At 42.9% G+C, this 13,559-nt stretch overlaps 1 protein-coding gene and 1 long non-coding RNA gene across 3 annotated transcripts; one reads left to right on the forward strand and one right to left on the reverse strand.

Moving 5' to 3' along the window:
* The first annotated feature begins 182 nt into the window (after positions 1–182).
* LOC120974845 (DUF724 domain-containing protein 7-like) lies at positions 183–4,949 on the forward strand. Of its 2 annotated transcripts, XM_040401332.2 has the most exons (5): positions 183–874; positions 1,911–2,363; positions 2,854–3,295; positions 3,406–4,260; positions 4,341–4,558. In XM_040401332.2, the coding sequence occupies exons 1-5, from the start codon at positions 281–283 to the stop codon at positions 4,427–4,429; spliced, it is 2,433 nt and encodes an 810-aa protein (XP_040257266.1). In that variant the 5' UTR covers positions 183–280; the 3' UTR covers positions 4,430–4,558. The 2 variants fall into 2 exon arrangements, with proteins under 2 accessions (XP_040257266.1, XP_040257265.1); XM_040401331.3 differs by having other exon boundaries at positions 3,406–4,949.
* Positions 4,950–6,408: 1,459 nt separating this feature from the next.
* LOC120974846 (uncharacterized) lies at positions 6,409–8,743 on the reverse strand. The gene is made up of 2 exons (XR_012203691.1): positions 7,673–8,743; positions 6,409–7,100 (listed from the first exon to the last, which is right to left on the reverse strand). It is a non-coding gene; the product is annotated as an uncharacterized lncRNA (long non-coding RNA).
* Positions 8,744–13,559: the final 4,816 nt, after the last annotated feature.

Here is a 13,559-nt window from a genome sequence, read left to right on the forward strand (position 1 = left end):
GGCGGTAGTAACTGGTAGTAATTGATGAAAGAGGGAAGCGGTGACATTAACCACGCGCACCAACCTCTGCCTCTTTCTGGTCTGTGTTGTCCCGCCACGCGTCAACTATTGCCGTGCTGTCCACCCCCACCACCCCCGCCCCGCCTCGGAAGTGGAGTCGCTCTCACACCCCACCACACCACACCACCCAGCGCAGCCATCCCACATCGCTGCCTCCGCCACCCTCCCACATCGCTAGCTTCCCCCTCACACTCCGAGGAACCCAAAGCAGCCAGCTCCGATGGGCCGCGGCCGTGCCAGGGGGCGCCCTCCGACCCCCTCCGACTCCTCATCGTCGGAGGAGGAGCTCCTGCTGCCGGTCGGCGTGGAGGAGGATGAGGACGAGGCGGACGATGAGTCGGGGGACGACGACGAGTTCGTACTACTGCCGGTCGGCGCGGAGGTGGAGGTGCGCAGCGATGACCCTGGCTTCGCCGGCTCCTTCTACGAGGCCACCGTCGCCGGCCACCTGCTCACCGCCGGCCGCCGCGGGCGCTACACGGTGGCCTACACCACGCTCCTGGCCGACGACGGGGACGACGAGCCGCTCACGGAGACCGCGGCCGCCGGCAACGTGCGGCCGCGTCCACCACCGCCCGAGGCGGGGAGGGAGTTCGCGGTCCACGAGATGGTGGAGGCGTTCCACAACGACGGGTGGTGGGCCGGCGTGGTCTCCGCCGTCCTCCCGCGGCCGGTGATCGACAGAGATCGCCGGCAGCCGAGGGCGTACGTGGTCACGTTCCCCACGTCGCGGGAGACGCTGGAGTTCGGGGAGGCGGATCTGCGGCCGCACCGCGTGTTCGAGGGCGGCCGGTGGGTCCCGGCTGCAGAGGTGGTAAGTGGGTTGGCTCCCTCTGTTCACAGTTCACCTACTTTGGGTTGCATTCAGAAGTGTTCGATTAATTTGTTTGTCGATTATGGATAAAAACATTTCACTTTCAGTACTATTTCAGGTGCTTCGAGTGTCCTGTGCGTCTGTCCCCAAATGGATTTGTAGCATGTACATGTTCTTTATCAATTTTAGACCATGGATATATTCTGTTTTTGTCGATTGTCTTAACCTTTTTGGATGAATCATAGCTACATTTTAAAAAGGCTATTTTTTCCAAACTTTGGAAATTTAAGTTTACATTTTCTTCAGACAATTCATGGCAACTAGCTTTTTTTCTTGTAAATTTGCTATAATTCATCCAAGAAACGGCAATTAGAAAATATCAGTTAGTAAAAATGACTTAGCTTTACAGTTCCGTGGCCTGTCGGATGCTGGTTCAAGTCTAAGAAGTGTATAATTAAGGGCCATGAACACGGTTATTTTTTTTTGTTTCTTTTGGGGAACATGCAGTGAAATCAAACATATTGTAGATTTTCAAACTAATTGCGCTCATATTGAAATTATAATTCCATTTAAAACAGCTCGTGCTGTGCTTGCGCAGTTTCTCATTTGAGATTTTCTGCTGTCTTTATCATCTGAATTGGCGTATCTTCTTGAAGTTACTAATTCCAGCCCACATATTCCTCTTTTGGGCTGTGCTCTCAGACCAGCCATTACAAGCTAAGTGATAATGAATACTGAAATATTAGCACTAGTCCTACATGTTCCTCGAAAATTAATGATGAAAATTTGACATTTTAGCTTACAAATTTGGGGGCTGCCGGACTATACAGCCAAGTATATGCACTGTGTGATAATTTGCAGCCTTGAGATAAATGTAAATATTTTCCAAATGTGTATTAACTTGTGCCGCTAACTTTAAATTAAAAGGATGTGGGTGGATCATTTAAAATGCATAAAACTTCTTAATTCAATGACTAATCTGCACTCATTGTGCAGTTATCTCTTTCATTATTTCTGATTCTCTTGTTGTGTGCAGGACAATGGAAGTCCTTTGTTCGGTGAGGGAAACCAAGTTGAAGTGAGTGGAAAATCCTTCGGCGCATTCTGGAGTCCAGCTACTGTTCTTAAAGTGATTGGTGCTACAAATTTTCTAGTAGAGTACATGCATATTGAAAATGACGGGGAATTGGCCACTGGGATTGTCGATTCTCAAGATATTCGGCCAGCACGCGCCATCACCCGTATGGACTCCAAGTACAGATTTTCTCCTTCTTCTCATGTCGAGGTCCATCATGAAGATAGTTGGTGGCCTGGTGTTATTGTTAAGGTTTTAGGTAGTGGAATCAACAAGAAGTATGTGGTGAAATTGAAGAATTACGAGACAGACATGGAAGACGTGCAACCTGTGGATGTTTTGACGGTTCAAAATACGCAACTAAGGCCACGGTTTGACTGGGACGGTAAAAAATGGGTACGCTGCGTGAAAGAGGTACAATTCCTGCATCATCCGTGCTTTGTCTTCTGTCGTTCCTTTCTGTTGTTTTTTTGTTGATTGAAACAAGTATATTATACTTAATTTTAGTCTTTCAGATTTCAAAAATATTTGACAACATTACCATAGTACTTTGGCTCCTCTTATCACTACTGTTGCAGCACGCTACTCATTTTATACACCTTCATTGTGCATCGTTTGCATCAGGGCTAACGACACTTTCCATCTGTTTGTTCTTCAATCCCTTGGGCCCAGTAAACTGTGATAGACTTAGTCCCTAAATGATGGCCATATATTTATCTTGTATGTTTAGGAAAACAGATGCGCACTTGAAAACACAAGCTTCTGCAAATGAATTAGGAATATGCAAGTTAATTCATAATTGGAATATTATCCCTACTCTACGTTCGAAACATCAATGATGTTATTCAATGTTGCCTCAAAATCTTTATGGTGTACTGATGTGTTGTTTTTTCCTATGTGTTAGCCTTCACACCAAAATTATGTCCATGAGATGCATCCATGTCAGAAATCTTCTCGAAAAAGGCTAGTTTCCGCCTTGTATGATGACTCTGATAAAATCAGTAATGAACGTGATTCTCATCGTGACAAAAAGTTGAAGAATGAAGATGTGATATCAGGAAAAAAAGCTCCTCTTTCTCTGTCCATTTGCAATGAGAACAATGAAATTACTCATAATCAACGGAATGCAGTATTGGCATTACGGTCTGAGCTATCACTTCCTTCACTGCCACCAATGGCAGCACTTAACCAGCTGAGTTCATCTTCACTTGCTCCAAGCTGTCATCTGGAACAATCATCTTCTCAGATGATTGTCATACCATCTACGCCAGAAAGTTGGCAGTTACGGGCTTTGTTGTTTGCAGCGTTTGGACAACCAACAGCTGACTCACAGGACCGACTATTAGGTATGTGTTCTTATTTCTGAACAGTCAGCAATATGTACTGATCACAGAAATATCAGCAACATTTCCGTTATGTCACTAGCAGTTGTATCATGATACTTTCCGTTTTGCAGGTTCACAAGAGGGTAGTGGAGTAGATGATCTTCATCAAGGAGGCTATGTTGGTGAAACTAGTGTTGAGCAGGACACTGGTGGAGAATTATGTCAGAGGTTTTTGGTTATGGCTGATAATGCCAACGTTCCTTTGTTGCCTTCAGCAGAGAGTTGTGAAGCTAATTTGCATGACAACCGGCTCTCCAAGGACAACACGGCAGCTGCGGTGGAGTGTGTTACTTGTTATGCTGCTCCAGCCGAGGACTTGTCTCTCATACCTGTAGCTACTTTACATGGTGTTGTACCTAATCTGTTGCCATTAGAGTGGGATTTGGAGGTCAATATAACTGAAGATATGGATGAGGAGAACCATCAAGGGAATGTGGTTGGGTTAGCCAGCAATGGGAATCAAAGTCAGTATACTAGTGTTGACTGTCCATTCTCAGCCACAACCTTAACTGCACTCGAGGATGACATGATTACCACTGAAAGTCCAAGCAGGAAGTTCTTAGGCAGTAGCCAATCCATCGAGAAGTCGACAATAACTCGGCTGTCTTCTGTTGGTATGAGCAATTATAGTGTGACAGAACCTTTCGATGATAGCCTTGCCATAACAAATGGTGTGGAGGGCACACCAGTATCCAGGTATGTTGCAAGCAGAACAAGTGATTCTGTCTTACCCTTGTCGCCGGAATCTGTAGCTGTGCATGAGAGTACCATGGGATCCTTGGCAATCCACCGTCTTCCATTTGTGAAGACCTCCCCAATGTGGGCACATCTTGAGGCACTGGAAATATTCAGGAAAGCGCCACAGCGGCCACATTTTCGTCATTTCGAGCAGTATTGTCCAGAGCTCCGCGAAGGGATGGCATTAGGTATGATGCTCTCTTTTGCCAATTTAGCAGAAAGCATAAACATGCTGGATGTTCAGGGTGACAAAGAACTACTTGAACAGAAGATGAAGAGCCTCACTTTGCTCGAGGAGAATGGTTTCGATGTCACATACCTGAGATCATGCGTGGAAACTTTAATCGCCACATATAATAGTCGCGTCGAAGATCTGGAGGAGAAGATTGCTCGCGTAGAAACCTACGACCAAGAACTCGGCACACAAGTTCGCGCGCTGGCTATGACCGTCCAGCGTCTCGAATTGCATGCGTATCTCATGCGCAACATGATGCGGTCTGCCATCACGCGGAAGATGAGCAATGCTGTGAAGATCTCAAGACTCAAGGCAGAAGCGAACGATCTTGAGAGATCGTATCTCTCCAACGCCGCGCCACGGTGAGTTTGGTCTATGGTAGGAGCATATCAGCACGCTTGTGAATAGGTAGTTACCGCAACAACCAGCTAGTTGTTGTGTAGATACTACTAGTTCGTAGTGCCATCCTGCAGTTCGCCGTGCGACGGACGAGTCTTTTGTGTATGTTGTTGCTCTGGTATGGTACAGGCAGCTATCTGTGAAATACCGTGTAAGCTGAACCTGGACAGTATGTGCGTGGGCTACTGAAGTCACTTTTGGTATTGCGTACATGTCATAGTAGTATGCTGCTCTGTTCTGTGATTCAGTGTCTTCAGCAGCCAACCAGTTTTAGTATTGTAGTAGCTCATAGTGGTTTGCTGGCTAATACTCCCTCCGCCCCATAATGCCCCATAATGTAAGATGTTTTTTGACACTAGTGTAGTGTAAAAAAATGTCTTACATTTTGGGACGGAGGGAGTATTTTGTTAGTTTTAGTCTTCGAATTGAATTGTGTCGTCGTTTGAATACCATTTTTTTGACGACTACAGTGCCATGGTTACGGAGGAAACGTCTGAATACCATTTTGTTGACGACTACGGTGGCATGGTTATGGAGGAAAAAGCTTCAAATCGACGTGTCCAGGCTACAATTGTTTTTACTTTCCCCTGCTTTCACTTGCGATCAATGCTAAAGAATCTCAGCCAATGCATTTCCTATGATAATTTTCTCCATTTCTCAGTGATCTCATTCTATCTATGCAGAGGCTGGCTGTTGCTCATCATGATTTGTATCTTCTTGATGCTACGTTTTAAGTTAATAAAAAAGCCCTTTACCGAAAAATTTCTCAGTGATCTTTCAAAATCCTGCTTTCACTTTTACTTATACTTAAGACTACTTTTCGAACTCAAAAAGAAAAAAAAGACTACTTTTCTGTATGGGCTATGCCTACAGAATACTGTTAGTGTACAATCATATCTTTGAAATAATTGTAACATATTCCTACAACAACGCGTGAGGTATCATCTCTAGTATTTCCCGAGAAAATAAGTCACATGTCCTAGTTTTGTTGATTTAAGACGTGCCTTGCAGCGGCTGCTACGAACACCTAGTCATCCGTCTCTCCCTCCCCCACGCACCCTTCGAGAATGGTCGTCCTCTTCCCTCAAGATGTTCCTAAACACTCCCACCAGGTTGCAGTGGCGCTTTTGTGGTATCCTGGCCGAGCGGGTCACTGGTTTGCACCGTCTTCATGGCCTCCACCTTCCTCTTTAGCCGTCTCCGGATGAATCTGGTTGCACTGCCATGGTTTTGGTAAGATTTGATTGAATTACTACAGGGAGTGAATTATAGAAAACATCGACATTGAACATTAGGGTTGCAGGAACTACACTTCTATGTAATTGTGTCAAAAATCATCAATTTTGAGGGTTTTTTTTTACAAAAAAGTAGTTGGTGGTTTTGGTCGTTTTGATGATGATTATGACATGTGGATCCTGCAAATGATGACATGGCGTAACGGTTAGCAGGCGATGCCTGTTTTGCGAGGTGAGGCGGAGAACATACCAAGCCTCCTTTAATAGTAGATACTAGATCGGGATCGCGCCTTGGCGCGAGGGTGCCGGTCCAAACGTTTTTGGTTAAGTAGGGAATGCTTAGCCAGTAGCAATACATGTATATCATATGTATTCATATATGGTAACAATACAGCGAAAGAGAAACATTCAAACGTGATAGAAGTGAGACATAATACCACTCAGTACCAGCATGAAACTATAAGGCATAATCGATCTCAGCTCGTTCATTAGATTAAAAAAAAGTCACTCAACAGGAACCTCGAAATCAAAAGCGCAGCCATTCGATATGGTGGTTATAACAAAAGTGATATAATATGAGAAAGTTATTGAAGCAGAAACATAATAAAGAAGAAGCAACTAAGCATGTTAACAGACATGACCAAATGGAACACCCTCAAGGTGATGGACAATTGTTGATCTAGTGAACCATAACGTATACGTGCCTTCCACTGCCTCACATAGATCCTGGTATGCTTGTATAAATTTCTCTCATTCAAAGTGTCCACAAACATGTCTATGACCTCATTAGGCACCATCTCGTTGGCATGATTTCCTTATAGAAGAGCACACATGCAGAATATGTTAAACAACCAGCAAGAAGCATATAACCCTAGAGAGCAATGTCAAAAGATACAGTCATCACCATTAAAAAGCTACAATTTAGCCTATTTAGATTATACACAACCAAGAGAAGCTCTTGGATCTCCTAAGGAGACAACAATTTATAGAAGAGCCAGCCACCCCTCGTGTAAACAGTGTATGCTTTGTTAAAAGGAAAACACAAAACAAAATAACCACTCACCTTTTCGTCGGTCATGACCATATGTGTACTCTTGACAGGGCCATCATCGAAGCCACCCCGCTGGTACCATAGCCTGGAGATTCGCAGGTAGATGTGCTGGTTCCACACGGCTGGGAAAATGCCAGATAAGTCGACAAAATTGTACAGAAGCAGAGGGGGTTGGATAATCTATGGCACATATGAAAGAAAAAAACAGTTTTGGCACAAGTTTTAGTTAAGAATGATACTTAGACAGTAAATAAAAAACAACTGATTAGAGTTATTTCTCAGTTTAGATAGAAAAGAAAGAACCAATGATTGTTTACATATAGCAGAATTATGTCTGAGTTCAGATAAAAAAGAAATAGGCACCGATTGTTTCCATATAGCAGAATAAATGCTAGGTGAGTAATTCGTTGATGCCAAAATGACATAATTAGATACATATCCATAATTAGTTAAAACCATGAAAAGAAATCATATATAGTATAAGCTGGAAGACATAGTACATCAAATCTGAAGGAGAAGCACTCTAGATAACAGCCATTGATTTGATAATCAGCAACATTAATATAAATGAGAACAATCTTTAACCGTAGTATCCTATACAGCACCCGGAAAACACAATTAGCTTACTCTACCTATATAACTTTCTTGGAGAGGTCGAACGAGAGCGAGACGAAGGGTACCTGACCAATGGGGACGAGATCGCTTCTCCGGTGTGCTCCCTCTCCGGTCAAACCACAAGACAACCCTCCGCCACGGCACCGACCGAACTGCAAATTATCCAGAAACCTCATGCAAAAAAACCGCGGTACTAGAGGGGCAGGCTAGAGGGGCGGTGGATCAAATCATAAATCAGAGACCAGTATCAACGATGCCACTGCTCCAAATAGGAGTCCAGTTACACGCTACTAACTATAGTTCCCCATATAATAAATAGTCAATTTTTTTTTCAAGACGTAGACCTCAAAATACACACATTGTGTACTCATGTGCTGGGTAGTGACAGCGACTCGTTTCATGTGCAATGAAAATTCAGAGGTATTCTCCAAATAAATGAAAATAGCAGCTTTCTAAGAAAGAAAGAAAAACGTGCATACACAAAGGCACAAACTATATGCACTGAATACTCGAGTTACATGTCAGCTATAGGGCTTGTTTCATGCAATGAACTGACTGAAGGGAAACCAGCTGAGCACAAGACATATAAACACACGTGAAAATAGCATAAGAATGCATGAGCAGACTCTGTTCTACCGGATATGCATATTAGCCATGTAAAGCCCGATAAAAGAAATGTTGATCTGACTAATAAGACCGCCACATCTAGAATAAAAACAGTAAAGAATCCCAAGGCCAAAGCACACCCTGAACATTAACTTGCATATTGTTGGCAGCAAAAAAGTAGAACTACCAAAATCAACCCAATAACTAATTAGGCCAAACACTGTAGGAGGCAAACATATTTATAGCTAACAATAGTTTGCATTCATAGGGACAAGCGATCTCTAACTTATTACCGATATTGTACACAACCATGCATCTCATCTCAAAGACCATTCAGGTTTATTCATATCATGCTTGAAATATATACCTGTTACTACAAGAACAAAACATTGGGTATGAGAGAGGAGAAATCTTTACATAAGACAGAGAAGAAATCCTAACCAGACTAAATCAAGGACCAACAACAAACAATAAAAGATCAAGAACAACTTATATGCAATAAAGGTATAAGACAGAATAAATCTTTACATAAGACGGCTATAAACACTGGAGCATAAGTAAGCAATGCCTTTAAATACAAATAAAAAGGGTTCAGTGTTCATTGCATAGTGGGCTCAAATTCGCCTTTCCTCGATCATATAACCTACCCCCATCATCTCTTATCACCAGATCAATATGTTTATACAATGGAGCTGCCCTGGTTATCACTCAACAAGAATGACCATCCAAGGACAGATCAATAGGTATCACAGGATCAAAAAGGATTCTAGAGACAACAAGGAGGATCCAACTTGATACCCACAGGTGTCTCAATTGCTCAAAGGCACACTTATTTCAGCCACAACTAATCATCATCACCCTAGCACGAACGCCTCCTCGATCATAGAACCTACCCCCATCATCTCTTATCACCAGATCAATATGTTTATACAATGGAGCTGCCCTGGTTATCACTCAACAAGAATGACCATCCAAGGACAGATCAATAGGTATCACAGGATCAAAAAGGATTCTAGAGACAACAGGGAGGATCCAACTTGATACCCACAGGTGCCTCGATTGCTCAAAGGCACACTTATTCAGCCACAGCTAATCGTCATAGCCCTAGCACGAACTCCACCGCCACAGACAAAGCGAAATAACGATAATTGCCACGGCGGGGCAAGATATTTACGCGCAGTGGCACGACCGGGGCGCATACTGTTCATTACAACGACCTTAGTTTCGGTCCGAAGGACAAGGTACATCCGGAGCGAGATCAGACGGTCCAAATTGCATCAAGTAAATGATTCGACGGCCCAGAGTCGCTAAACTCTGAGGAGCCAGGTAGCTCGCTTCGTCTCATCTTTCTGGATGGATGGATCAATATAGCCATGGCCATGTCCCATACAGTAGCCGAAGCAGAGGAGCAGGAGGAAGATGGAGCTCACCAAGGGAGGTTGTAGCCGAGGAAGTACTCAGTGCGCGCCGGGGCTGCGCCTGAACGCCGTCCAACCGGTGAGGAAACGCGTCAGAGTTGCACCTTGCACCGTCCCACCGACAAGCACAAACGCATCAAACAACCTGTGTAAGAAAGGCATCATTGTTTATCAGAAACAATTTAGTAATTACTATTTAGTAGAATGACTAATAGGTAATCTCATACTCTCATGGTTGAGCCTGTCTTCTTTGAGAAAAGACACCCCCGAGTCAATCGGCTCACATAGCGGTAGCCCAAGAGCGAGCTTGTCCTTCTATCCCATTCCTTCAGCGTCAATACTGGCACAACCATAAATCCATAACGAGAAGATGATAGCTCAAGAATATAGTACGTGTGCTATGCCACGCTGTATAAACCTACAGGAAGCACAACAAACCCTTAAGTCAAATGGAATGTGTTTTGTTAAAAATCTAATTAATGGTCTGACTTTGATAAATCCATAGGACGCTACAGGGTTAAAGGATAGTTTTCATCAAGAATATGCGCATTGGGATCCACACACATGTTAGTAAATCAAGAAACTACATATGTTCCTATCTGGAGGCACCCATTCGTATTGCAAGCAAGACACTGCAACAATAGAACAAAAAATTACTAACATTCCCTCATGTATACTATTTGATATATATTTGACTGAGCAAAAAAGCAATTATAGGTATATGAAAGTAGAGAGGCATACTGAAAGTGATCTAGCTCAACCTCTCCCAACATGTGAAGTTGTTAACCATGTTATAAAACTATGAACAATCTAACATGTAACAAAAAAACATGCAAGAAAATGACAAGAACACCTAAAGATCCCAATAAGAAATAGCACGAGATGATACGATACTTGCATCATTGCCTCCGTAATAACCTCCTCATAGTACAATCCTTTCCTCCCAATTTTTTTATCTCAAAAAGCATATACCCCTACTTTCTTTTCGGTGTAGAGGAAGGAATAGCACATAAGTATACCACAGTACAAATATGGAATTTCACTTGCCTAAAACCGTTGGCTTTTAATTTTAGAAATATATTACAACATATGCAAACAAATTGATAATGGCTAGAGCATGTTTTCTGTTTATAAAAGAAGAGGCCCATGGCTGGGCATGGACGTCAACCCAGCAATGAAACGAAGAACCTAGCTAAATCCAAGGATCTAGTTGTCGGCAAGGCACCAACAAAACAAAAAAAACCCCAAAAAGTCCCCCTTTGGAACCTAGCTACCTAAGAATCTGCTGCACAAGAAGAAACCCAAGACATTTTTGCAGCAACCTAGCCAGTCCTACTAAATGGTACGTGAACATAAGAGGGGAAGAAGCTCAACCAGCAGGAGCATGACCAGTGCGGCCACCGGTGGCAGAGGTGAAGTGGAGATCGCTCGGAATCGCCCGTGTAAGGAAGAACCCAACAACACGACAAATGCGAGTGGCACTAGCAAAAAAATCAGTAAGTTACTTCTAGGACATAGCAGAAAGGTACAAAAAAATCCTAGGTTCTACCAGGATCCAAGGAAGGAACAAAAAGCACATAACCATATTCCACACCAAAAAAAGTGAAGATGAAAAGGAGACCACAAAAATACAAGCAGGGAATAATATTGTGAGACTCTAGCCATCTACCAATATAAGAGTATAAGAAACAAACACACCCATTGACCAGAATACACACCAACAGAAATGACAGGAAAAAGTAAACTGAATCTAACAGCAACTCGAGACAGGCAAGCTAAGGAAAATACATGGCTGTAAAAATGCAAGCTTGGCCTAAAAACAGAGAAGAGGAGAAGAAACGAGAACGACCTGCAAAGTGGTGGTCGAAGACGTAGCAAGCTGGTCGAGATCAAATGATGAACCAGCTAGACCAACGAGCACCTGTAAATAGTGCACCAGCCTGCAAGGGAAAAAGTCCTAATCATGGATAAGGTGCTTGTAAGAATTGATATGGGACAAAACAAACAAGGACCTACAGATTGACGAATGCAACAACAGATCCATCACATAAATGGCAAGAACAGAAGATTTGCAGGCACATGAGATCTAAAATCAATCATTTATTGCTATTTTCTTTATTCATTAGCCATGCCGCCAAGTTGCCACAACCTCCAGCGTGCAAATTTACTTCATATCAAACAAAAAAGGCACCAGGTACATGAGAATGCATGGTAGACAAAGCATTGAAAATGTAAGAGGAAACGTAATCAGGAGGAAAGCTAACTAATCTTGCAATTTGATCTGTTCAATATATTTACTTTTCAGTACTGCCTGCAACAAAATCTGCCGATGCCATCATTACATAGCACACTCCGGAATTTAAGAAAGCAATAGAGGACACTTTATAGCCATATGTACTTAAAAACCACAGGTAGAAAGCAGATTTCAGGCAATAGCTATTGAACTGCAGGTATGAACTTGAACATATCTTTAGTCAAATTTAAATACAAACAAAAGCATGAAGAAACAAAGTATAACAGCAACCAGAAGCCGGAAAAACTAAATTTCAACAATACCAATATCAAAGGAAATTACCTTCTATGGAATTGACCCTAGAGTCTTGAAGCTTGGGACGAACTTCTTCTGTATGTTAAGGACGACAGTGACGGTGCTGCAGAAAAACCATGGGATGATAACCCGTCATAACCTTACTGGTCACAATCAAGCACAAGGTTACTGATTAATGATTACCAGGAGAACCATATACATTTAAAGAAAAATTGTTCATCCAAATTTCTAGGGACTTATTTAAGCACTGACGCTAATCCACTATCCAATGATCATCCAAGATTCTGCCTTTACCACAAAAAGAAAGTCTAGAACCATATACACTTCACAGAAAAACTGCTTATCCAAATTTCCAGGGACTTAGTTAAGCATTGATGCTAATCCACTATCCAATGACCATCCAGGATTTTAGCACCCCTTTAAAAACACAGACAAAACGGGAACCAGGAGGTTTACCATGATGTCTAAGTGGCCTAAGTCTGAATCCATTTTCAGATGATGAGATTATTCATGAGTAGATGACGTCTTTTGCCAAACTTCTAAATGTCCCTTAGATCATAAAAGTGCTAGCTATCGACTAGAGGGGGGTGAATAGGCGATTTTTATGAAAGTCTTCAAAACATGAGAGTTTCGAAGACAAACAATAGAAATGAACCTATTGATATGCAGTGGAAGGTAGACTACAGTAGGCAAGCCATAGTCAAGTATTCAATGAAGTGAAAGCACGAAGACTAATAGCAGCTAGGTAGTAAAGATCAGGATGGAAGATAGTATGAATCCAAACAATGATAGTAGACACACGGTGAAGTCAAACAGGTAGAGCAAACAGGCAATGACTTCACGAAGACAAACTGTAAGTAAATAGAGGGAGAGGATAGACCACTCACTTGGTGAGGACACAGGATTTGTTGGACCAGTTCCAGTTGCTGTGACGACTGTACGTCTGGTTAGGGAGGCTGAGATTCAACTCAGAAGACCACGTCTTCACCTTATTCCCCTTGAGCTAAGGACAGCCAGTCCTCGCCCAATCACTCTGGTATGTCTTCAAGGTAGACTTCCAAACCTTCACAGACTTCGTTCATCGGTGATCCACAATGACTCTTGGATGCTCAGAACGCGACGCCTAACCGTCTGGAGGACTCACAGTCCTCAAGGGTAACAAGTCTTCAAGTCACGCAGACAGAAAGACTTCAGTGATGCCTAACACTCTTTGGCTCTGGGTGTTTGGGCTTTGTCCTCGCAAGGATTTCTCTCTCTCAAAAGCTTCGAAGGTGGGTTGCTCTCAAATGACAAAAGCCATGCACTAACTCTAAGCAGCCACCAATTTATGGTGTAGGGGTGGGCTATTTATAGCCACTAGGCAACCCGACCTGATTTGTC

Source organism: Aegilops tauschii, chromosome 2 (assembly GCF_002575655.3).
Source record: "Aegilops tauschii subsp. strangulata cultivar AL8/78 chromosome 2, Aet v6.0, whole genome shotgun sequence".
In the NCBI taxonomy this organism is placed as follows: Eukaryota; Viridiplantae; Streptophyta; class Magnoliopsida; order Poales; family Poaceae; genus Aegilops; species Aegilops tauschii.